The sequence below is a fragment of the Hyaena hyaena genome, unplaced genomic scaffold, assembly GCF_003009895.1.
Source record: "Hyaena hyaena isolate Hyena2069 unplaced genomic scaffold, ASM300989v1 scaffold_1283, whole genome shotgun sequence".
Taxonomy (NCBI): domain Eukaryota; kingdom Metazoa; phylum Chordata; class Mammalia; order Carnivora; family Hyaenidae; genus Hyaena; species Hyaena hyaena.
This window is the reverse complement of record NW_024081919.1, coordinates 337,631-360,472: the sequence shown is the minus strand read 5'-3', so window position 1 is coordinate 360,472 and position 22,842 is coordinate 337,631. Positions and strand designations below refer to the sequence as shown.

Here is a 22,842-nt window from a genome sequence, read left to right as displayed (position 1 = left end):
ATAAACAAACATTAAAAAAATTTTTTAAAAAGAATATTACACAAATGGAATCAATACAGTATGTGGTCTTTTGTGGTCTGGCTTTTTACACGAAGCTAATGCTTCTGAGCTTCCTCCAAGATTATATCTGTATTAATAGTTTGTTCCTTTTTATTGCTGGGTAGTATTCTGTCATATGCGTACATGACAATCTGTTTATCCATTCCTCCTGTTGATGGGCATTTTGATCATTTCACTCATAGTCAAAATAGTTTTTGACTGTTATGAATAAAGCCACTGTGAACAGTCTTGTTATGTCTTTGCTTGCACGTGTGGTTTCATTTCTCCTGCGGGTAAATATTTAGTAGGAGGATTGCCGTTTGGTAAATGCACCTTCAGATTGATTCCAAATTGAGAGCACAAGGACTGTCAGTCCCCTGAGCGTGAGCAGGGGAGAGGGACAGAGGGAGAGGAAGAGAGAGAATCTTAAGCAGGCTGCATGCTCTGTGTGGAGCCCGATGCCAGGCTTGATCCCATGACCCTGAAATCAAGAGTCAGATACTCAACTGACTGAGCCACCCAGGCACCCCTCTGCATTTTTAATAAACTCCCCAGGGACAGCCAGGTGGTTCTGTGCTGGCAGATCCAGACTCTGTGATCCTTTGGTTCTAATGGGCTGCTTCCCTTCTGCCTTTCATCTGTGGAGTCTGAAGTTTTACACCCAAACCTTAGCCCCTGAGGTGACCCAGGGTTTAAACTCTGATCAGTTGGTCCCACATCAGAGGAATCTTCAGCCCATGGTCATCTTCATTAGCTTAGCATTATGAGAGTTGATAATTATTATGGTAAGTACACCTATTACAATCTTGCCATCCTGGTCCTGCATCTTATGGCTTTTTATGAGCCTGAGGTCTTCCTGTCCTTCTGGCATTAATGCAAGATGAAGTGCTCATTTGTTGAATTATTCCTTCATTCCTTTGAGGCACCATTACTTATTTTTTAAAGTTTATTTATTTATTTTGAGAGAGAGAGAGAAAGAAAACACGAGTGTGTGCGCAGGGGAGGGGCAGAGAGAGAATCCCAGGCAGGCTCAGCACTGTCAGTGCAGAGCCCCGTGTGGGGCTCAAACTCACAAACTGTGAGATCATGTCCAGAGCAGAAAGCCAATGCTTCACTAACAGAGCCATCCAGGTGCCTGCATTTATAGCATCTTTAAGTGAGTCTTTCCTGTGCTAGGAAAGGTCCAAGTGCTGAAGAGGCACTTGTGAAAAAGATAAAATCACTGTTTTGGGGGAACTTTCAGGGTGAAGAAAGGTAACAACCTAAAGGTAAACAAATAAGACAATTTCAAGTAGCATTAAGTTCTGTGAAGAAAACACAACAGGGTAATGGTTGAAGAGAACTTGAGATAGGGTAGCAAGGAAATCGTCTCTGGGGTGGAATATTTAAAGCAAGAAGGGATTGGCTCTAGGACTACCCAAAGGTGCTCTGGAGCCACCAGCCACATAAGGCTATTGAGCACTGGAACTGTGGCTGGTTTGTATTCAGACGTGCCGGAAGTGTAAAATACACACCAAATTTCAAAATCTTACTGTACAAAATCCCTACCATATCTCATAATTCATTTTTCTGTTGGCTACAGATTGAGATGATCATATTTTGGACGTATTGAATGAAATGAAATACTTTATTATTTTCACCTTTTCCTTTTTAAAAATGTACCAAGTAGTAAATTAGAGAAATTATGATGTGGCCTGTATGTGTGGCTTGCATAATATTTCTACTGGACAGCAGGAATTTAAGGGAGAAGCATCCTAAGTAGAGGGAATGGCAAATGCAAAGGTCCTGGGGCGGGAACTGAAGGCTGAGTGAGACAGGGAAAGAGCGGCAGAAATAGGAATGGACCAAATCCAGTAGGATCTTGGTGTCGCCTCCGTAAGGACATGGATTTTGTTTAAAAAATTGTTTTTTTTTTTAAGAATTTTGTTTTATTTTTTAATGTTTTTTTTTTTTTAATTTATTTCACAGAGAGAGAGAGAGAGACAGTGTGAGCAGGGGAGGGTCAGAGAAAGAGAGGGAGACACAGAATCTGAAGCAGGCTCCAGGCCCTGAGCTGTCAGCACAGAGCCTGATGCGGGGCTCGAACCCACGAACTGTGAGATCATGACCTGAGCCGAAGTCAGACGCTTAACCAACTGAGCCACCCAGGCGCCCCTAAAAAATTGTTTTTAATGTTTATTTATTTTTGAGAGGAAGAGAGACAGCGTGCGAGCAGGGAGGGACAGAGAGAGAGAGAGAGAGAGAGAGACAGAATCCAAAGCAGGCTCCAGGGGAACCCGTGAACTGCGAGATCATGACCTGAGCAGAAGTCCGATGCTTAACCAACTGAGCCACCCAGGCGCCGAAGGAGTTGGATTTTAATGGAAGTGTAAGAGGGGAGCCGTTTTAAGCAAGGAAGTGGCTTGGTCTGAATCGCGTTTTAGCGGACCCCTGCGGCTGCTGAGTGGAGCACCCGCTGTGGGTGCGCCAGATGGAAGGCGGGGCGTTGTAGGAGGCAGAATCCTGCGTTCCGACACTGGCGGAGCCGGACGAATTTGCGGCCGCGCCCTCCTGGGGGACTCGGTTTCCTCCTTGTAAGATGGGGCTCACTGGGCGCTTCTCCCGCTCCGGCGGCGCGATCCCGCCGGCGGCCGCCCGGGCGCCAGGGGGCGCCTCCTCGATGACTCGGCGCTCGGCTGGCCAGGCGCCGGCGCGTCGCCCGCTCGATTGGTCGGGTCGGGGCGGGCCGGAGCGCCGCTGGCCAGCGCCATTGAGGAGCCGGGTGAGGAAGCGCCGCGCAGTGCCGGGCCGGGCGGGCGGCCCGGGACACCGACAGGTACCGGCGGAGGCCGAGAGGGGGGCGGCGGGCAGGGCCGGGGACTGCAGGCGGGCGCGGGCCCGCTGTCGGCCGCCCCGACCCAGCTTCGGACCCGGGGCCGGGGCCCGCCCGCGGGGAGCGCGCCGCTGCGAGCCCGGGGAGCCCGGCGTCCGGCCCTCCCGCCGCCTGAGCTCCTCCGGGGGCCTTGGGGCGTCCGCGCTCCCGCCGGCCCCGAGCCCGCCGCCTTCTCGGGGGACACCTGCGTCCCAGCCACCGCGGGCACCCCAGGGGCAGACAGGCTTGGGGCTGCCCGAGCTTCCTGGGTCCCCGGCGTCCTGGTCCTGGGAGTAAGAATCGCCGCCGGACCCGGCACCCTTTCCAGAGTCGCGGCAGCCTGGTGCCCTGGGATTGGGGGCGGTGTCAGCCCGCGTCTCCCCGCCTGAGCGGCAGTCCCCATGTGGGCCCCCAGTGCGCGGGCCCCCGTACCTCACGCCCCCAAACGGGGCGGCCGTCAGTTCTCCAGAGTGTTTTAACCACCCACCCTCCGGGGTCGCGCTGTGGGATGGGGACGTCAGGCCTCTGACCAGTCTTTACCCCCGCTCCCCGGGGTCACACCCTGGCTGAATCCCGCTTCCCAGGTGCGGGACCCCAGGCTCCGGGCGCCGTTGCCTCCGGCGGTCGTCTGGGAGGTGGAGTCTCCGTCCCCTGGAGAGCCCACGGGGTGGAAGAAGGGCTGCGGGACCCTCGTCTTCAAGGGCAGCCCCATTTCTGTGGGGCCCGGAGCCTGGCACCTGCCCCCTCTTCTTTTTTCACAGCTCCTCGGAGTCCGCGGCACTCAGGCCCGGCCAGCTCGCGAGGAGCGCCCGGGTGCCTGTGCCATTCCCGGCTTTGGCCGCCCCCCGAGGGAGGGGCCTGGCTCAAGGTCACGCCCGGCTGTCGGTCCGCCTGTGGGCCGAGCCCGGATCCCCAGTGTCACCTGCCCCGCCGATTAGGGGAGGTCAGGTGGGAGTTAGTGCCGGGCGGCTGCCTGGAAACCCTGGTTGACCGGAGCGTAGAGACAGTTTGGAAGTCTAGCCAGCCTGGCGGCCCTTCCTGACACCGGATTCCTTAAGGGAATCCTTGAAGTGGCTTCCAGCCTGGTCTAGATCCTTAGCGGCGCTAATAGATGCTTTCTGGCTTGAGACTTAATTGACTGACCAGGGCATTTTACGATGCTTCTCGCCCCATCTTTTTGGTAATCTGTGTTTTGCCTTCTTCCACCTTGGGGGGCGGGAGTCAGGGGTGGGATGGGATAGAGAAGGGCCTGATTCCCTCTCCTGGGAGAGCGTTTGTATTTGGCTCTTCCTAGTGAGTTTGTTGGCATTTTAAGGGTCACTGGCAGTAACTTCAGATTTTGGTGCCTTGCCTAAGTGTGTTTGGAGTATACATAGTAAGGCTAGGCCTGTCAGGTTTACGTTTTGTTTTCACAGATTTACTTGTTTAAAGTTATAATAAAGGAATTTTTTTTTTTAGCCAGACTGCTAAACATTTCTTCTTGTAAAGAATTTGTTCTCGTAACCTCTTCTTTTCAATTCACGTAGCCGATGATCTCTAGGAAGTTCTTAGTTTTACACAAAATATGGCTTAAAAAAATCTCTGGAAAGAAACTAGTGTTTCATCAGATGCTCTTTAGTTCCTAGTTTATTTTTACTGTCACCGATGGCAAATAAAAATTAATCGTGTGGGAAGAGAAAGACACTGTTGACAAATAAAAGTCGGTCTTTCCTGGAGGTTGAGTAAACTCATACAGGGCCTTACAGGGGCTTGTGCTTGGGGACTTTGCTGGGTGGTAGCCTTTTCATTCGGGATAAGCCTATCTTCTGGTGCTAAGATGAATCACCGCGGGTGGGGCACAGTGCCTGGAAAGGATCCTGAAAGGGCTGGTTCCAAGTAGGACACATGTCATAGCAAACCTGGAGCATCCAGCTTGGTGGGCTGGTGTCTGATGTTTGGCTCTCAGCAAGATTTGGAACTTGCAGTTCTAATTGGGATCTACTAGCTGAGTGATTTTGGAACCCATTTTAAACTTTTATGTCTTGGGGCGCCTGGATGGCTCAGTAGGTTAAGCATCCTACTTCGGCTCAGGTTGTAATCTCACTCACGGTTAGTGAGTTTGACCCCCACACTGGGCTCTATACTGACGGCTCAGAGCCTGGAGCCTGCTTCCGATTCTGTGTCTCCTCCTTTCTCTGCCCCTCCCCTGCACTCTCTCTCTCTCTCAAAAATGAGTAAACATTAAAAAAGACCTTTTATGTCTCAAGTTCCGTTATATTAACTTTTAGTAGTACTAAAAGTAACCTGTATATTGTTTTGTAATAGTAATAAACACAGTCATCCGTGGGTAGTAGTAGTGCAGTTCCGAATGTAAATACAGTAGCTGGCACTAGAGGGTTTCTTGTGCTTGTGTTACTAAGATAGTTCATTGTATCAGCAACCCAGGCTTCTGTCTCGGTTCCTGTAATGCAGTTCCAGCATCTTCACGTTCTCCCTTTCGTTTATATTATTTTATGAATGATCCTGATGAACAAATTTGCAACATGGCATTAGGGAAGGCTTACAGAGGATCACTGCCAAATGTGAAGTTCATTGAAATCTCTCAGGGCATCTTTGCCTTCATCTAGGACAGGGTTCTTCAAGCCCAGCACTGTTGACATTTGGGCTGGATAATTCTTTGCTGTGGGGGAGCAGTCTTGTGTGTTGTAGGATGTTTAGGTGCTTCTATAGTCTCTATTCACAAGATCCCAACAGCACCCCCCGCCCCCCCTCCCCATCACCACAATTAAAAATGTCTCTGGACATTGCCTAATTGCACTTGGATGAGAATTGCTGACCAGGACAGTCTGGTTCCCCGGTGAATTCCTAAAGGCGAGCAGTTTAATGATCAGTTACCTGAAAAAGACAGACAACTGGGAGTTCTGGGTATTTTTTGGTAAGTTTGTAAGTGACTTTCCCTTGTCACTGTCAGCATGTGGATGGGTTGGTTTGGCCCTTGGCCAACAGGGCATCTTGCAAGTGCTTGTTACCCCTTTTTCCCCCTTAAATCTGGGCTTTGCGCTCTGTTGATTTCCTTTTTTATTTCCTTCATAGATTCTTCTATGACCATGAGAGAGAGAAATAAAGAGTGATCCATGATTTTTAAACACCTTGTCTTGAGGATATAGTCATGTTGGAGGGCCTTGTAGCCTGGGTTCTCAATACCTATCTGGGGAAATACGTCAATAACCTGAACACCGATCAGCTCTCTGTTGCACTTCTGAAAGGTAAGTGTATCTCTTCTTGGTAAAGTATGCCTTTGCAGATGGCATTTCTGTTTTTTTTATATTCTTTCTGTTGTACCAACAATAATAAAACATATTGCCCAGATGGCTTTGTACTAAATATGTGTTAAAGGAAATGTGTTCTCCTGTATGACACTGATTATTATTACAGGGTAATTTATGTAGCTGTATTGGTATAGATTTTAGGGAACTATTAAATATTAAAAAAAAAAAAAAAAAAAGACTGTATTGCTGGAGACTCTGCTTTGTCCCAGTTAACTTAAAACATTTTTTTTAATGTTTATTCATTTCAGAGAGAGAGAGAGAGAGTAGGGGAGGAGGAGAGAGAGAGGGAGACATAGAATCCAAGGCAGGCTGCAGGCTCTGAGCTGTCAGCACACAGCCTGACAGCTGGGCTTGAACCCAAGAACCATGAGATCATGACCTGAGCCAAAGTCGGACATTCAACCGACTGAGCCACCCAGGTGCCCCAATCCCAATATAGCTTTATGAAACTTTATGGAGTTAGCCATGTAGTGACAATGGCATTGGCTTTGGCTTCAAATCCTGTTGTGTTATGTATTATCCATGTGAACAAGTCATTAAAATTCTGAGCCTTGGTTTCCTGAGAACAAATGGGTAATACACCTCTCCAGTGTTGCTGTAAGGATCAAATGGAATGACATTTAAAGCTCTTTTCCTGCTGGCGTGTAATAGATACTGAGTTGGAGTTTTAAAATATGTTACTGTGGAGTCTTCGACAGAATTTCTGAGGTCTTGTCTTGCCTAGTAATAAAGTACTGTAAAGCTGGAGACATTTTAGCCTTTATAGGCCTATCCTCGGTACATGCCTGTACATGATTTAATGCAGTCCAGAGATCTGGTGTGAGAGTTCGAAAACTCTTTTTCCCCTTCTTTGTTTTTTCTTAAATATTTTTAAAATTTATTGTTGAGAGAGCATGAGCAGGGGAGGGGCAGAGAGAGAAGGGGACAGAGAATCCCAAGTAGGCTCTGCACTGACAGCAGCGGGCCTGATGCGGGGCTCGAACTCATGAACCTGACCCATCAGGCGCCCCTCCCCTTCTCCTTGTTTTAATTTAAGTTCTCTTTGCTCAACTCAAAATGGAACAGTTGAACAAATCTAGAGAAAGGAGAAAAAGTCAGTCTGCAATCATGTAGCATCATAGAAAGTGGGAAAGATCTCAAATACGGCAGAGAGCTCCCCTTCCTGGGGGTGTGGGTTTTGGCCAGCGGACCAGGACAGGTCGGCGGAGATGGCAGCAGTACACAGTGTGGTGGCGTCTGAGAATAGGGTGCCAGTGGTTCACCTGTCGTCAGAGGTAGTGCTTTCCAGGTGTCCCTGACCCATCTGAACCAGTGAAAGGATTTTGGCAGTGACAGGCTGTGGGGAGCCCCTCCTGCTCCCTCCCTCTCAGTGGAAACTGAAGTAGGTTTTTTCTTAATCTTTAACTTCTGTCCTGACCTTTTCCTCCCTGTCCTTAGCAGGGAGCTGCTAAGTGCAAGGTGAAAGTGACTAGTCTGTCAGGGAAGAGGATGTGTTCAAAGTGCAAGAGCAGGGTCAAGTTCACCTCTTTGGTCACTTACTGAAGTTCTCGTCCATGCCGTGAAGCCAGCCAGGTTGCACAGGGCAGGAAATGGGGCAGAGAGAGGGAACTGCAGACCGTAACCTTGCTAATGAGAGAGCCAGCTCTTTCAAGGTGATGTGGTAAGAGGATGTTTGCTGAAGAAATGAAGGAATAGAAATTTGTGGTATCTGCTGTATCATGGAGTCTCTACTAATAACAGATTTCTAGTCACCGTTTTAGAATGTATCTTATAGTGACAACTGTGTGTATCTCTCTGCTGCTTCAAACTGCCTTTCTATGCTTGTTTCCTATTTAAAAATGTCCTCTATGCAGAATAGAAAAATACTTTTTCTTTCCTAACCAGTGTTAGTGTGGTGCCCCATCCTTAGGGATTCAAAGCACATCTCTGCGAAAGTGTCGGAGTGTCGCAGTTCTAGTTAAAGCAGTGTTTGGAGGCAGGGGGTGCGGTATAGGAATAGGGATGTTATTTCACTCCATCCAGAGATATTTGGTGTGTGAGATGCTTTGGGAGGTGCCAGGGAGATGGAAATAGTGATCAAGAGTATGGATTTTATAGCCGGGCTGGTTTTGAATCCCATTTCCTCCATTTACCAGTAACTTGGGCAACTTATTCCAGTTCTTCATGAATTCTCAAATTCTTCCTGTCCACGAATTGGAGAGAATATTAATGGTCTGGTAAGGTTCTGAGGACTAGACACATTAATGTAGGTCAAATAGCTTAGACCCATTCGTGGCATACAGCGGGCCCTCAGTCGATGTTAGTTCCCATCATCCTCCATGGTCACGACCATCAGCATACGGTTGGCGTGGGTTGGACTTCAGGGGTGGATAGTGCACCCATACTAAAAGTAATACAGATGTAAAATAGCGTACAAGTAGCTGAAAGAGAGAATTTGTATAAGATTCTATTCGTTTAGTCACTCAGCAGACATCATGGTGGGCCTGCTTTGGGTCCGCCTCTGTGCTCTGGGGTGATACAGAGTGGGGGGAGCAGGAGAACGTACTTGGCGCTCAGGCCTAGGGGCTGGGCGTGGTCTCCCCACTTACATGCTCCTTGTGACTGTGAGCAGGTTACTTAGGCCTCGTGTTCACCCCCCCCATGCCTCTGGCCTGCTGAGATCAGGTGCGGACCCCAACACCGCCGCCTGGCAGCTCGGAGACGTTTCGGCAGGCTGCTTTTTCCTAAGCCTAGCGTCCCTCACGTTGAAATGGAGAAAATAAGAGCGTTTCCTCAGGCTGTTGTGCCGACTGGATGAGGTGATGCACAGCAAGTGCTTGGCACCAGCCACCCCTCACTCGGTGCTCCCTGCCCTTCCCATTGTCGTTATTCCACCTGTGTCGTCCTTGCCCTGGGACACCTGTTACCCTGCTGGAGAGACAGAAACGACGCAAGGGGCGCCTGGGTGGCTTAGTCGGTTAAGTGTCCGACTTTCGCTTAGGTCATGATCTCGCGGTTTGTGGGTTCGAGCCCCGCGTCGGGCTCTGTGCTGACGGCCAGCTCAGAGCCTGGAGCCTGTTTCAGTCTGTGACTCCCTCTCTGACCCTCCCCTGCTCACGCTCGCTCCATCTCTCTCTCTCTCTCCTAGAAATAAAAATATTTAAGAAAAAAAAAAAAAAAGAAACGACGCAGCAACACAAGGCAGTGCGTAGTAACAGTGGAGCCCTGGGCACAGTGCGGTGGGTGCCGCGGGGGCATCGTCCATCCTGGTCGCAGGACCCTGGGCAGCAGCACTGCGGGGATTTCCGTAGGCGGTGCGGGGTGGGTCCCGACGCTGCGGGTGGCTTGCAGCTCGTGAGCACAGGCCTGAGCACAGGCGGGAGACAGAACGCTCGGAAAGCTCACGGGTTGTATTTGGGATGGTTTGGGGCCAGGAGACAGCAGCTGCTGGTGTCAAGCCAGGGGCCTGGGACTTCGGGCTCTGGGTGTATCTCTGTGACCCAGCACTTGGGCTCCCCTCCTTTTTTGTTTTTATAAGCCCTGAACCTCAGGCTGGCTTTTTTTTTTTTTTTTTTAACTTTTTAATGTTTATTTATTTTTGAGAGAGGGAGTGTGTGAGCAGGGGAGAGGCAGACAGAGAGAAAGAGGGAGACAGAATCTGAAACAGGGTCTGAGCGGTCAGCACAGAGCCCAATATGGGGTTTGAACTCCAGGATGGAGAGATCATGACCTAGGCTGAAGTCAGACGCTTAACCGACTAGGTCACCCAGGTGCCCTATTCAGGCTGGGTTTTTAAGTAACACATAGCCGAGGGAGGAGAATTCAGTAGCCAGCAGTGGTGACTGAGAAGCAGCCGGCCCGTAGCTTTACCCCAGTTCTAGGGACTCCGTTTCTTGGTAGGCTAACTAAGCTGAGGAGTTTTTGGATGAGACATCCAGGAATAAGCCTGCGCATTATCTGCCCGGAAATAAGCGAACAGCGCTGTCATTTATAAAGTGCTCACCTCCTCTGGGTCCCTAGAGGGACCTTTCCCAGCAAGACCAGTTGTGGGTGCACATTTGAGTGGGTGGGGAGTCAGAGAGCCTTCCGACTGGAGCTGCCGCCACCACGCTTTTGCCTGATTCCTTTGTTTTTGACTCGCGTGGGCGGCCCTTTCTTCTCGTCCTTTCCTCGGTTTCTTCTCCTTCCTTGACCACCTCTTCTGCACTCTGCACTTTAATGTTTCACGGCGCAGACTGCCTACAACAACTTCTGCTTTCCTCAGGTGGACAGCAGCCAAGGAGACCTAGTGCCGCCTGCCTTTGTGACAGATTCGGGTATTGAAAAATAGGGCGAATGATTCAAATTGCAAATGATGCTCTTCAGAAGAAGGAGAAATGATACACTTTCTGCCTTTAAGTCAGTTGCAACTGTTGAGGAACATGTTTCATGTTCCCCCCCACCCCGTGATCGTTTACTCCCCAAATGTGGATATAGGGTTGTATCTGGGCTCTCTGGGGTTAACTTCTCCTTGTGGTTAGTCTTTATTTTAAATTTATTTATTTATTTATTTATTTAGTGTGTGTGTGTCTGTGTGTGTGTGTGTGTGTGAGAGAGAGAGAGAGAGAGAGAGGAGAGAGAGAGGGAAAGAGAGAGGGAAAGAGAGAGGCAAGGGAGGGATGGGGGTGGGGTCTGGGGGAGAGAATCCCAAGCAGGCTCTGCACTCTGAGCTCAGCCTGACCTGGGGCTCCATCCCACGAACCATGAGATCATGACCTGAGCCGCCTAACTGACTGAGCCACCCAGGTGCCCCAGCTCTTTGGTTGACCTTTAAGCTATGTGGGGACCCACATAGACACATGTTTCTGTGAAAGTCTGAAACATAAGCTGCCTGCCTTTGCTCAGCATCTGCCTAGTTGCTAGATTTGAATACTTCTTTAGAAGCCAGTTACCCCCAAATCCTGAACAGTCATTTAAAGGAAAAAATAATTGTTTCTTGTATTCATTTGTCTTTGGCTTGCTTGCCTTTCTTCTGAGTTCTCGTACCAGTTAATGGTTGCTGGGTGGTTGTCCTCTGTATTCCTTCTTCTCAGCAAGGGCCTGAGGTCGCACAGACAGTTCTGTAGGGTGATACGCGTCTCTGCCCTGTAGGCTGGGACCCTGCCTTCTCTTTTTTTTTTTTTTTTTTTTATTTATTTCTATGAGAGAGAGACAGCGTGATCAGGGGAGGGTCAGAGAGAGAGGGAGTCACAGACTGAAACAGGCTCCAGGCTCTGAGCTGGCAGTCAGCACAGAGCCTGACGCGGGGCTCGAACCCACGAACCACGAGATCATGACCTAAGCGAAAGTCGGACGCTTAACCGACTAAGCCACCCAGGCGCCCCCCCTGCCTTCTCTTTTAACATTGCCTAGGGCCAGCTCAGTGCCTACTACAGACTGAAGAGGGGTAGGTCAGCGTGGACGCATGCCTTCCACCCCCGGGAGAGCAAGGGATCAGCCGCTCCCTCTTGACTGGGCCTCGGCTTCAGAGACATCTTGTACCTCCAGGTTTAAGTCCTGTAAAGCTGGGTCTGCAAAGGGCCTTCGGCAGTGGTTTGTTCTTTGCTTTTGACGGGTAATTAAGCCTGCAGGTGGAGACACGGAGGACAACATGCAGAGCTGCTCTCTCCAGAAGGGAGCCTGCAATTCCTTTTGATGACCAACTGTGTTTAACTCGGGGCCGCTCAGATGTGGTGTGCAGTATACCCATTTGTTGGGGTGGGGGGTGGGGAAGGTTTGCAGGAGCGTGTTAAAAATCACACATTTCTGGGTTTTAATCCCAGAGATGTCTGGGCAGGGGGCCCAGGAGCCTGCATGTCTTCCCAGGTGATTCAGATGTTAATGGTTCTCTGATGAACGTGCCTCTAAACTCGGGGTCTGCAACCTAGCCAGCTGGCCAAGTCCAAACTGAGAATGGCTTTTATATTTTTAAAGGCTTGTGAAACAAAACAAAACAGAGAATATACAACAGATACCATAAAGCTTGAGATATTTACTATCTGGCTTATTATAGAAAAAGATCCCAGGCCAAACCCTTCATCTGCAGGCAGGCTTCGGCTGTCAGAGGGGGATGGTCAGGAAATGGGTGCAGATATAGTGCATACATAGGCTGGTCTGGTGCTACTCCTGGCTTTTTATAGCTGGGTGGAGGTGTAAAACTTTCCCTCTAACCTGCAATGATTTGCACACAGTAGGCTCCTGCTGCATTTGCTGGGCGAACCCTTTATGATGTTGTTTTTGTTTCTTAGGTGCTGTTGAGTTGGAAAACTTGCCATTGAAGAAAGATGCCTTGAAAGAGCTGGAATTACCGTTTGAAGTCAAAGCGGGTATGCGGACCTCTAGAGCGGAGGGAGGCAGTTTTGAGTCTTAGACTGCTTGGCATATGAAGACTGAGAGCCCTTGAGTTTGGCTCTGCTTGAGCAGGAAGAGGCAGGATAGGAAGTATAGACTGCAGATCAGTCCTAAAGGGTGGCCTTGTCTGTCAGGATGACCTTGGATGGTGGTTGGGAGGTCAGGTGTTCCCCAGGCCCATCGAGTCAGAATTGGCAGGGGAGTGTCACTGAAGCTGCATTTAAAAAAAAAATTTTTTTTTAATGTTTTATTTATTTCTGAGAGAGAGACAGCGTGAGGGTCAGAGAGAGAGGGAGACACAGAATCCGAAACAGGCTCCAGGCTCTGACCTGGCTGTCAGCACAGAGCTCAATGCGGGGCTTGAACCCACGAACCATGAGATCATAACCTGAGCCAAAGCCAGACGCTTAACTGACTGAACCACCCAGGCAACCCTGAAGCTACCTTTTTAATAAGCACCCCAGGTGATTCTTATGTTTCTGGAAGAACTTCTGTTCTAGATGCAGGGAGTTCTTATTTTTGGAAGATTCTTTATATTACTGAGAGACAGTTTACTGAATGGAAGGCGGGCTCTGGAACAGTGTGCTTGGGTGTATAGTCCATATCTGCCATTCTCTGGCTGCATGACCTTGTGGAAGTTCCTTCACCACTCTGTGCGCCTCTCAGTCTTCAAGATGAGACAATGATCGTTGTACCTACATCAGAGAGTTGTGGAGAAGAACACAGGAGTTAATGCATTAAAATTACTCAGAACAATGCCTGGCGTACTCAACAGATTTTTTTTGCAGTTATTATGGGAGTCCTGCAGTTACTGGGTTTGGTAAGGAAACAAGAGTGGTCATGGAGTAAAAATGTTACTTCTTAGGGCGCCTGGCCGGCTCATTTGGAGCGTGTGAGTAGGCTTGTAAGTAGGCTCTGCACTGTCAGCATGGAGTGTGACGTGGGTCTTGAACCCATGCATTGTGAGATCATGATCTGAGCTGAAACCAAGAACCGGATGCTCAACTGATTGAGCCACCCAGGTGCCCCTTAAAAATAAAATCTTAAAAACAAAACAAAACACAACAACATTCTTTGTTAAATGACCATGTATAAAATTAGTCCCTGTTCAGACACCCCTCATCATTCAATAATAGCCGGTTGATGTCATTCTTTTCCTTATTTTTGGATCCTTCTATTAAAATAAAATTCAGGCACAACACAGATCAGTTGCTAGGTGAAATAGGATAGAAATCTTGCAAATGACTTAGACTTTCTTGAGGTCAGTTCAAGTGATGGGTGAACTGCCAGAGTCATAAGGCTAAGGCCTGGAACCTGGAAGACACTCAGGGATGATGATACTGTGGGTGTTTCCAAAAGAGTTGTTATCTGAATATCAGAAGGATTCAGAGAGGCTCTTGGACGTTTTCTCTTATTTTTTGCAAAAATGATCCTGTTTGTACTTGTTCTGCAAAAATTAAGTGCAATGTAACAGAAGTTATCTTTTGCTTGTCATCTATCAAATATGCCTCTTCCCCCAGTTAATTTAGGTTAAAATTGCAACTGCACGCTATAATCATTGTTAAACTCTGTGGTGAAGATTGGTATATGGTTTCAGTTAAAATATTAACCATTAAATACACAGAACTTACTGTCGGGGCGCCTGGCTGGTTCAGTCAGTAGAGCATGTGACTCTTGATCTTGGGGTCGTGAGTTCAAGCCCCATGTTGGGTGTGGAGCCTACTTAAAAAAAATACCAGAGCCCCCAGTAAAGCCCACCCCCCAAAAAAACCAAAACAAAAACTTACTTTCATTTTTCTAGATGCAATCCAAATTAAAATGTTTTTCATTATTTGTTGTCACATTTCTTAAGTTGTTACTGGATTACACAATCACTTGGTGTTCATGATATTCTTTTATCTTTAACAGATCAATCCTACTTGAATTCTAGATCTTAGAGGGAAATATCACTCTCTGATAATATCTGTTTCTCTCAGAGATAGGATATTAGTTGGACCGTGTGGATCTTTGAGAGAGCCATTAGGACAGTTTAGATAATTTTTTTTTAAGTTTATTTATTTATTTTGAGAGAGAGAGAGAGTGCAGGAGGGGCAGAGAGAGAATCCCAAGCAGGCTCCACACCACCAGCACAGAGCCCAACGCAGGGCTCCAACTCACCTGAGCCGAAACCAAGAGTCGGACACAACCGACTGAGCCCCCTGGCGCCCCTAGTTCAGATATTCTTACGCACTGTTCCTTAGTGGCGACTTGCCTTTTACTAATTGTCTTTAAAGAAGGCCTGTATCCTAGGAAGCTCGGCTAGAATTGGTGGGACCTTGGAAGTCCTGTCACGGTCCTAGCAGGCCATTTAGCTTCGCATCAGCCCGGGTTTTCCTGAAGGATCAGAATTTATTCTCACCAGAGTGCCGACTGCAGGGTCGCCCACGCTGCAGTCGGTGTGGTGGAGACCGGACGTACCGTAAGCCCAGCAGCTCCTGAGAAGTGCTTCTTATCCAGCCAGCTAATAATGAACAAGAAATGAGTTCCGTGCTCACGGGCTTGTGCAGGTGCTGTGGGGAGAGAGACACCCCAAGGTAGTTTAAGATGTAGTTTCGCTGGGGTAAGAGGCACTTAGCAGAGGAGAGGTGTGGTGTTCAATAGGGTCGCAAGTCACACTGCACCTTTTCCATCTTCTAGTTTATTGGGCCCTGTTCTCACATTGGGCCCCGTTCTCACAGATGTCAGCATACTGGCTTGTGTCTCCCATGTACGAGAACCTGCTGCCAGGTGTCTTAGATGCAAAAGTACATGGTAAAAGTGCTAATACTTCTTCAGAGAAGGACAAGACTACAGAAGACTAGAAAGAACTAACCCTGAGTATTGGCATTTGACGAGACTTTCCTTTTCCCAGGCTTGATTGGGAAGGTAACTCTTCAGATTCCCTTTTATCGCCCCCACGTGGACCCTTGGGTGATCTCCATCTCCAGCCTTCATTTAATCGGAGCCCCTGAAAAACTAGAGGATTTCGATGATGAGAAGGAGAAGCTCTTGGAGACGGAGCGCAAGAAGGCGCTTCTTCAAGCCCTGGAGGACAGATGGAAGGCAAGGCACATCCCCCTCGAGCACCAGACCAGCTGCGGTGAGGCACACCACAGGAGCAGAGCGTGGCATTCAGCTAACCCCGGCTCTTTCCTTTCTAGAATGAACGCCAGCGGAAGGGGGAGTCCTACTGGTATTCGGTCACTGCCTCAGTGGTTACAAGAATTGTGGAGAATATCGAAGTAAGTTCTACTGACTTTTATGAAGTATGAACACGACAGGGACTTCTCAAGCCTACGTGTGTTTCACTCCTTAGAACCTGGTTTCTCGTGGGTCTAACCGATGCAGGGTGTGTGGAGCCAGGCTTGCTGCTCAGGTGTGCCCTTTTACAGGCAGCGCCAGAGGGAGAACCTGAAAAGCAAGTCTCCAGCCCTGGGCAGACACAGATTTTTCTCACTCCGGCTCATGCCAGTAGGAGTTTCATTTTCACTCACCTTGCACTTCACTTTGTTCTTGGGTGTTGGGCTTCCTTGCTACAGGATGTATCTCCTAAGAAGCCGGGTCACCTGAACCTTCATAACTGATTTGTTCAGGGCAAATCACTTAACCTCTCTGGTCTCCGTGTCTTCATCTGTACAATGAGAGAAGTCGAATGTGTGGTTTTTAGCAAGTGACGTAGTGAATTGCGAACAGCCCACTGGGGTGTTTCCTCTCTCGCTGACGTGTCTGGTGGCAGGTTGATGAGTTACGGTGCTCGGGCTGCTGGCCACATTTTCTGCTTGAATTACAGTTTGGTTTTGTCTCAAAAACAAGATCAGGGTCCATGCTGATTTTCATGAATGGCTAAGTGTGAGCCTGTATCTGTTACTACATCCGGGGTTTTCTTGTGTTGCCAAGGTGACACAGGTCAAAATGGTTTCAGGGTACACCACTTCCCCCTGAAATGCAGTCTGAGGTTGTTGGTTTCATAATGTCAGAACATTGACAAAGAGGTTGGTACATTTGAGGTGAGTGCTTTGAATTGTTTCAGGCAGTTGTATTTTTAAATTGTTTTAGCTTTCATTAATTTTAAATAAGTCCTCATTTTTATTTTTAATAATAGCTTTATTGAGATTTAGTTAACATCCCATAAATTTCATACTTTAAATTTTTTTTGATATTTATTTTTGACAGACAGCGGACAAGCAGGGAAGGGGCAGAGAGAGAGAGAGAGGGAGGAAGACACAGAATCCAAAGCAAGCTCCAAGCTCTGAGATGTCAGCATAGAGCCCAATGCGGGGCTTGAACTCACGAACCGTGTGAGGTCATGACCCCAGCTGAAGTTGGACGCTTAATTGACTGAGCCACCCAGGCGGCCCATGAAGTTCCTACTTTTAACACGTGCCCTCTGGTGCTTTTTAGTGTATTTACAAAGTGCCTAGATTACCACTCTCTAATTCCAGAACAGTTTCATGACCCCAAAAAGAAACTCCATACCCACTTAGTAGCTACTCCCATTTTTTTTCTCCCTCTAGCCCCCTGCAACTGCTAATCTACCTTCTTTATGGAAACTGCCTGGTTTGGATATTTCATATCCATGGATCGTACACCACGTGGCCTTTTGTGTCTGGCTTCTTACACTTAGCATAATACTTTCAAGGTTCACGCATGTTGTGGCATTTACCAGTACTTTATTCCTTTTTAAGACTGAATAAAGTATTCCCGGGTATGGATTGTCAACGATAAAGTTGGGTGTTAGTTAAAGCAGTGAAAACAGATTTTATTCAGTAACTCCTGACAGAAGTGGTGAGAGCAGAGCTCTGGTCCAGTTTGCACAGAGATGATGGGGCCTTTTAAAGGGAGAGTGAGGTGGGATCTGTGTGGGGGAGGGCTCAGGTGAGCAATTACAGGGTCAGTGTCAATGTGATAAGGCCAGTTGTATCTGCTGGCTGGGCTTCTGTGCCCTCACAGAGACTGCGACACAGGGCCTGTCCTTGCCGATGATTACATTTCAGGGGAACGGCTTTCATGTCCTTGATGGTAGGAGATAGAAACACATCTCCTAGGGAGAGAGGAAGCGTTCCCAATTGTAAGCCCTTTTGGGTCAGTGCTATTAAGAAAGGGAGGTCAGGGACCTATTGTCAGGCGTTGCCTGGAACAAACAGCCCTGAGCTTTTCCAGACAGGAACTCAGAAGGAGGCCGGAATGTCCCAGGGACGCAGCTTTAGCTGGTAGAAACCTCCTTAAAGTGCAGGAATTCAAATGGAGTATTCATACCGAGGGTTTTTGCGGTGTTCAGGCTTTACTATATTTTGTTTGTCTGCTTGTCAGTCGATGGACATTTGGGTGGTTTCCACTTTTTAGCTATTATAAATAATGCTGGTATAAACATTTGTGTAGATGGTTTGGTGTGCGTATGTGTTTTCAGTTTTCTTAAGCATATACTTAGTAGAATTGTCGAGTCATATGGTAGCTCCATGTTTAATTTTTTGAGGAACTTACAAACTGTTTTCCAAAGAGGCTGTGCTATTTTACAATTTCACCAGGAATGAATGAACATTTTAATTTCTCAGCATCCTCCTCAATCCTTGTTATTGACTGTCTTTTGATAATAACCATACTAATGGGTATGAAGTGATACCTCACTGTGGTTTTGACTTGCATTTCCTTAATGGCTAATGTTGAACATCTTTCCATGTGCTTATGGCTGCTTGAATATCTTTTTTTTTTTTTTTGAGAAATGTCTATCCAGATCCCTTTTCCATTTAAAAAACTGTTTTTTAAAAAGTTTTTTTAATTATTAAAAAACCTCTAAATTTTATTTTCTTGAGAAAGAGAGAGTGTGTGCAGGGGAGAGAGGCAGAGGGGGAGAGAGACAGAATACTAAGCAGCCTCCATGTTCAGTGCAGAGCTGGACGTGGGACTTGATCCCATGACTGTGGGATCATGACCTGGACCCAGATCAGGAGTTGAATGCTCAGTTGACTGAGCCATTCAGGTGCCTCGCTTTATTTGTTTACTGTTGAGTTGCAAGACTACCTTATATATTTTGGATTCTAGTCCCTTAGTAGATGTGTGATTAGCAAATATTTTCTCTCATCCTGTGGGTTGTTTTTTTTACTTTCTGTTAACGATTTTTAATTCACTGAAGCAGAGTGCCTTCTCTGTAGCCCGTCTGCCGGGGCAAGGGGAAGTAAGTGCGAAGTGTATGTGCCCTCCTGAGCCCGCACGTGTTCCTGAGTCTAGGAGTGGGGAGCCAGGGCAAGATTAAGGTATGTAAGACAGGGCTGGCCAGTTATCTAGATCCAATGGTATTTCTTTGAATGTTTCTTTCAGGAGTCTTCTGGAATGGTGAATGTGCTGTAAATGTTTGTATAAACTGCCTGCTGTAGTTGATTTAAATGCTCAAGGGTGGTTGGACGTCTCCCTGGAGACTACCTGCAGCACGTGTCAAAATGCGTTTTCCTTTCTTCTCCCCCTTGCAGTTAAAAATTCAAGATGTCCATTTGCGCTTTGAAGATGGCATCACCAATCCGTCCCATCCTTTTGCATTTGGCATCTGTATTAAGAATGTGTCCATGCAGAATGCTGTGAACGAGCCTGTGAGTATGAACTGTGCCTGCTAACCAGGGAGAAAGCCCTGGTTATGGGGAACTTGGGGCTCTGCCTTTGTCGTTCCGTGTTATGTAAAGGAGGCTGCGTTCTTCCTCACTAAGTTCTTGGGCGGCTGTGCATGCCTCTTGTCTGTGCCAACGGATTAAGTTACTGAGACAGGAAAATGGCTGATTTTCTCTGACCTTTAGTTATTTCGCTCATCCGTTCCACGCTGGTGTGGCCCCTTTGATTTTGTGTCCGAAGAAGCTGAGGTCTCACGCCTTGTAAACTTGTTCTGTGTCACAGACTCGGCCACCCCCTGGGAGTGGGTGTTGATACCTTGCACATCTTGAACTCCACTCTCCACTTCCTTCTGGCTGCCTGGTTCATAGGCTTTACCTGCGGGACACCTCTGTGGTGGTCTAGGCTTGTCACCACCCAAATTATCCCATTATGTTCCACTGGCCCATTTTGTTTCCCTGAAACCAGCTTTTCCCCTTTATTCTCTAGCCTGTTATGGAATGTTAAAACAAATAAAACTAACCCCTTTTGAGCCCTTTTATATGCCAGGCACCGTTCTTAGTGCTTCACGTGATTAACCTCATTGGATTTCCAGTGCTCTCTGCCACCACTGTCAGCTGCACACAACCGAAGACGCTAAGGCACATAGCGATAGGAGTGGAAGAGCCACGTCCAGAAGCCACGTGGGCCAGCTGCAGAGCGGGGGCTTTGCAAACTGTGGACTGAAGGGCAGAGTTCCCGACTCCCTGTTATTTGTCCGTAAAGAATTAGCGGATCACTGCCGTACCCGTTATCTACATATGTCCACAGCTGCTTTTGTGCTCCAGTGGGCAGGGCTGAGTTACAGCCAAAAGTCTGTGGTCCACGAAGGCTTCTTCATATTTACTCTCCTGCCTTTGCCGAAGTTTGCCATCCCTGCTCCAGAGCGTGTGTTCTTAGCCGCTATCCTGATCTCTGGAAGCCCGGGCTCCTCCTCTCGCTTCTTATTCCTCAACTTCTGTATCCATCTGCTCATGGCATCCTGCCAGTTTTCCTTGCAAAATGTCTCAGATACGTTCCTTCCTCTCATCCTCACGGCTGCTGTCTAACCTCAGGATCCTGTAAACTTTGGTCCAGGCTAATAAAATATCCTGTCCCGTGACCCTCTTCTGTCCTGGGCCCTTGCTTGTTTCTAAACCAGTGCTTCCCAGTCTCTTCCACATCATGGCCCTCACAGAAAAAAGATAATATGTGTACAGGCTGCTGGTGCAGATGCATGTGGCTGCTTGAGGCTGCAGATGCATGTGGCTGCTTGAGGCTGCAGGTGGTTAGCCAGATATTTCTAAAATGTAACTGGAGCCTCTAAACTTGCTCTTTTCTTGATCCTCTCCTGACTCTCTTTCTCTAGCACATCAAAGAGGGAAGCTGTGCTCTGCGACTTTGCCAGAGTTCTGTTTCTGAAATGCACCTGAGCCCAGTGCACGCCTGCCTCAAAACCTCCATGGCTCTGTGGCTCCTCACGTGTGAAGTCTAAACTCTTTAGTGCGGCATCAGCTTCCTTTCCTAGTGTGCTTGTTTTCTAGGGCTGCCTTAACAAATGGCCAGGAACAAAATAGCTTATAACGACAGAAACTTACTCTCTATAGTCCTGGAGGCCTGAGGTCCAGAATCAGGGTGTTTGCAGGGTCGGTCCCGTCTGGAGGATCTGTGGGAGAAACTGCCCTGCGTGCTTTTGATGGTTCCCTCGGCGTTCCGTGGCTTATGGACGCGTCACTCCGTCCCTGCCTTCTTCGCGTGGTCTTCCTCCCCCGTGTGTCTGCCTTCCCTTCTCAGGAGGACAACAGTCCTTACGTTAGGGCCCACTCTCATCTGGCGTGGCCTCATTTTAATTTGATTACGTCGGTAAGGACCTTGTTTCCAAATAACGTCCCATTCACAGGTTCCAGGAGGACATGAATTTTGGGGGGCAGGGAAACCTCTTAACCCAGCACACCTGGTATTGTCAGCACTTACCGCCCCACTCCACGTGTGTTCGTGCCTGTGTCCGTGTGCTGCCCCCACATTGTCCCCACCCTCTGAAGATATCAGGCCTTTTGTACGCCGGGCCCTGCCCTCTGACACGTGTCCTCATCCTTGCCTTCTGCACCACCCTGTTCTGGAAACATACCCATCTTTTGATGCTCATTCACCCGGTGACATTTCTGCTTTTCTTTCCTCAGAGTATCTTCTCTGTTCTTCTGCTTCCATCTGCTTGATTAATACTGTGGCCTGATTGTATCCTAGTTAGCTAGGTTCTGAGCACTGTAAGAGCAAAACTCGTGTTTTAATTCAGTTTGTATCCCCGACACCTTGCCCAGTGCCTGGCGCATATGCTTCCTCAGAAGTGGTTTGTTGAATAGATGCATGGAGTTTGTGAATGAAGAGAGTCATCTTATTTTCTTCCTGTTTCACCCCAGGTACAGAAGTTAATGCGGAAGAAGCAACTAGATGTGGCAGAGTTTAGCATCTATTGGGATGTCGATTGCACTTTATTGGGGGATTTGCCTCAGGTGGAGTTACAGGTACGCTTCTGGCAGAAGGCTTTATTGGAACAGAGCACTGGAGTGCGGGGTCCCTGCCACGTTGCTGTTTGTTCCCTTTGGCTCTGGTCCCCATCCCATCCTGCTCTTCCTCCTTCCGCATCCGTGCTCAAGTGGGTTTGCTTGAGGTACTTGGTATGCATGTCATTCTGCACAATAAGCAGTATGTTTTGGGTATGTTTCACATTTATATTGCACTGTAGATTTCTTTTTTTCCACTTAATGCTGTGTTTTTAAGATCGATCAAGATTGCTGTTTCTATTTCTAGTTCATTGCTTCTGACCACTGCACAGTATTCCACGGTATGCATCTTACATGTTATAGGTATTTCTTAAAACCATCACAAACTTGACCTCCAGATTTTTATTTTATTTTTTATTTGTTTTTTTGACATCCAGATTTTGTTGTTATTATTATTATTATTATTATTTTAATGTTTTTTTTTTTTATTTTATTTCTAGGAGAGAGAGAGAGAGACAGCGTGAGCAGGGGAGGGTCAGAGAGAGAGGGAGGCACAGACTGAAACAGGCTCCAGGCTCTAAGCTGGCAGTCAGCACAGAGCCCGACGCGGGTCTCGAACCCACGAACCGCGAGATCATGACCTAAGCGAAAGTCGGACGCTTAACCGACTAAGCCACCCAGGCGCCCCTGTTATTATTATTTTTTAAAGTTTGAGAGAGAATAAAAGAGAGTGAGTGGGCTGGGGAGGGGCAAAGAGAATCCCAAGCAGGCTATGTGCTGCCAGAGCAGAGCCTGATGTGGGCCTTGATCCCATGAACCTTGACATGATCTGGGCTGACAGTTATACATTAAACCCAGGCACCCCTTGACAGTCAAGTTTTAAGTGAACAAAGCACCAGATCTGATTTTTAAAAAAAAATTTTTTTTAAATGTTTATTTTTGAGAGAGAGAGACAGAGTGTGAGCAGAAGAGGGACAGAGAGAGAGAGGGAGACACAGAATCCGAGGTAGACTTCAGGCTCTGAGCTGTCAGCACAGAGCCCGATGTAGGGCTCGACCCCATGAACCGCGAGATCATGACCTGAGCTGAAGTCAGAGGCTTACCTGACTAAGCCACCCAGGCAGCCCAGCACCAGATCTGATTCTTTTTTTTTTTTTTTTTTTTT

The 22,842-nt window shown here is 47.9% G+C and overlaps 1 protein-coding gene across 4 annotated transcripts in view; it reads left to right on the top strand.

Moving 5' to 3' along the window:
- The first annotated feature begins 2,778 nt into the window (after positions 1 to 2,778).
- VPS13D (vacuolar protein sorting 13 homolog D) overlaps positions 2,779 to 22,842 on the top strand; it is a 257,963-nt gene continuing 237,899 nt past the window's right edge. For all 4 annotated transcript variants that reach the window (XM_039223152.1, XM_039223151.1, XM_039223154.1 and 1 more), the window contains exons 1-7: positions 2,779 to 2,854; positions 5,963 to 6,135; positions 12,444 to 12,521; positions 15,437 to 15,627; positions 15,726 to 15,806; positions 19,029 to 19,145; positions 21,594 to 21,698. In XM_039223152.1, coding sequence (XP_039079083.1) covers positions 6,039 to 6,135; positions 12,444 to 12,521; positions 15,437 to 15,627; positions 15,726 to 15,806; positions 19,029 to 19,145; positions 21,594 to 21,698 — 669 coding nt within the window. In that variant the 5' untranslated portion in view covers positions 2,779 to 2,854; positions 5,963 to 6,038. The remainder of the gene's footprint in view (positions 2,855 to 5,962; positions 6,136 to 12,443; positions 12,522 to 15,436; positions 15,628 to 15,725; positions 15,807 to 19,028; positions 19,146 to 21,593; positions 21,699 to 22,842) is intronic.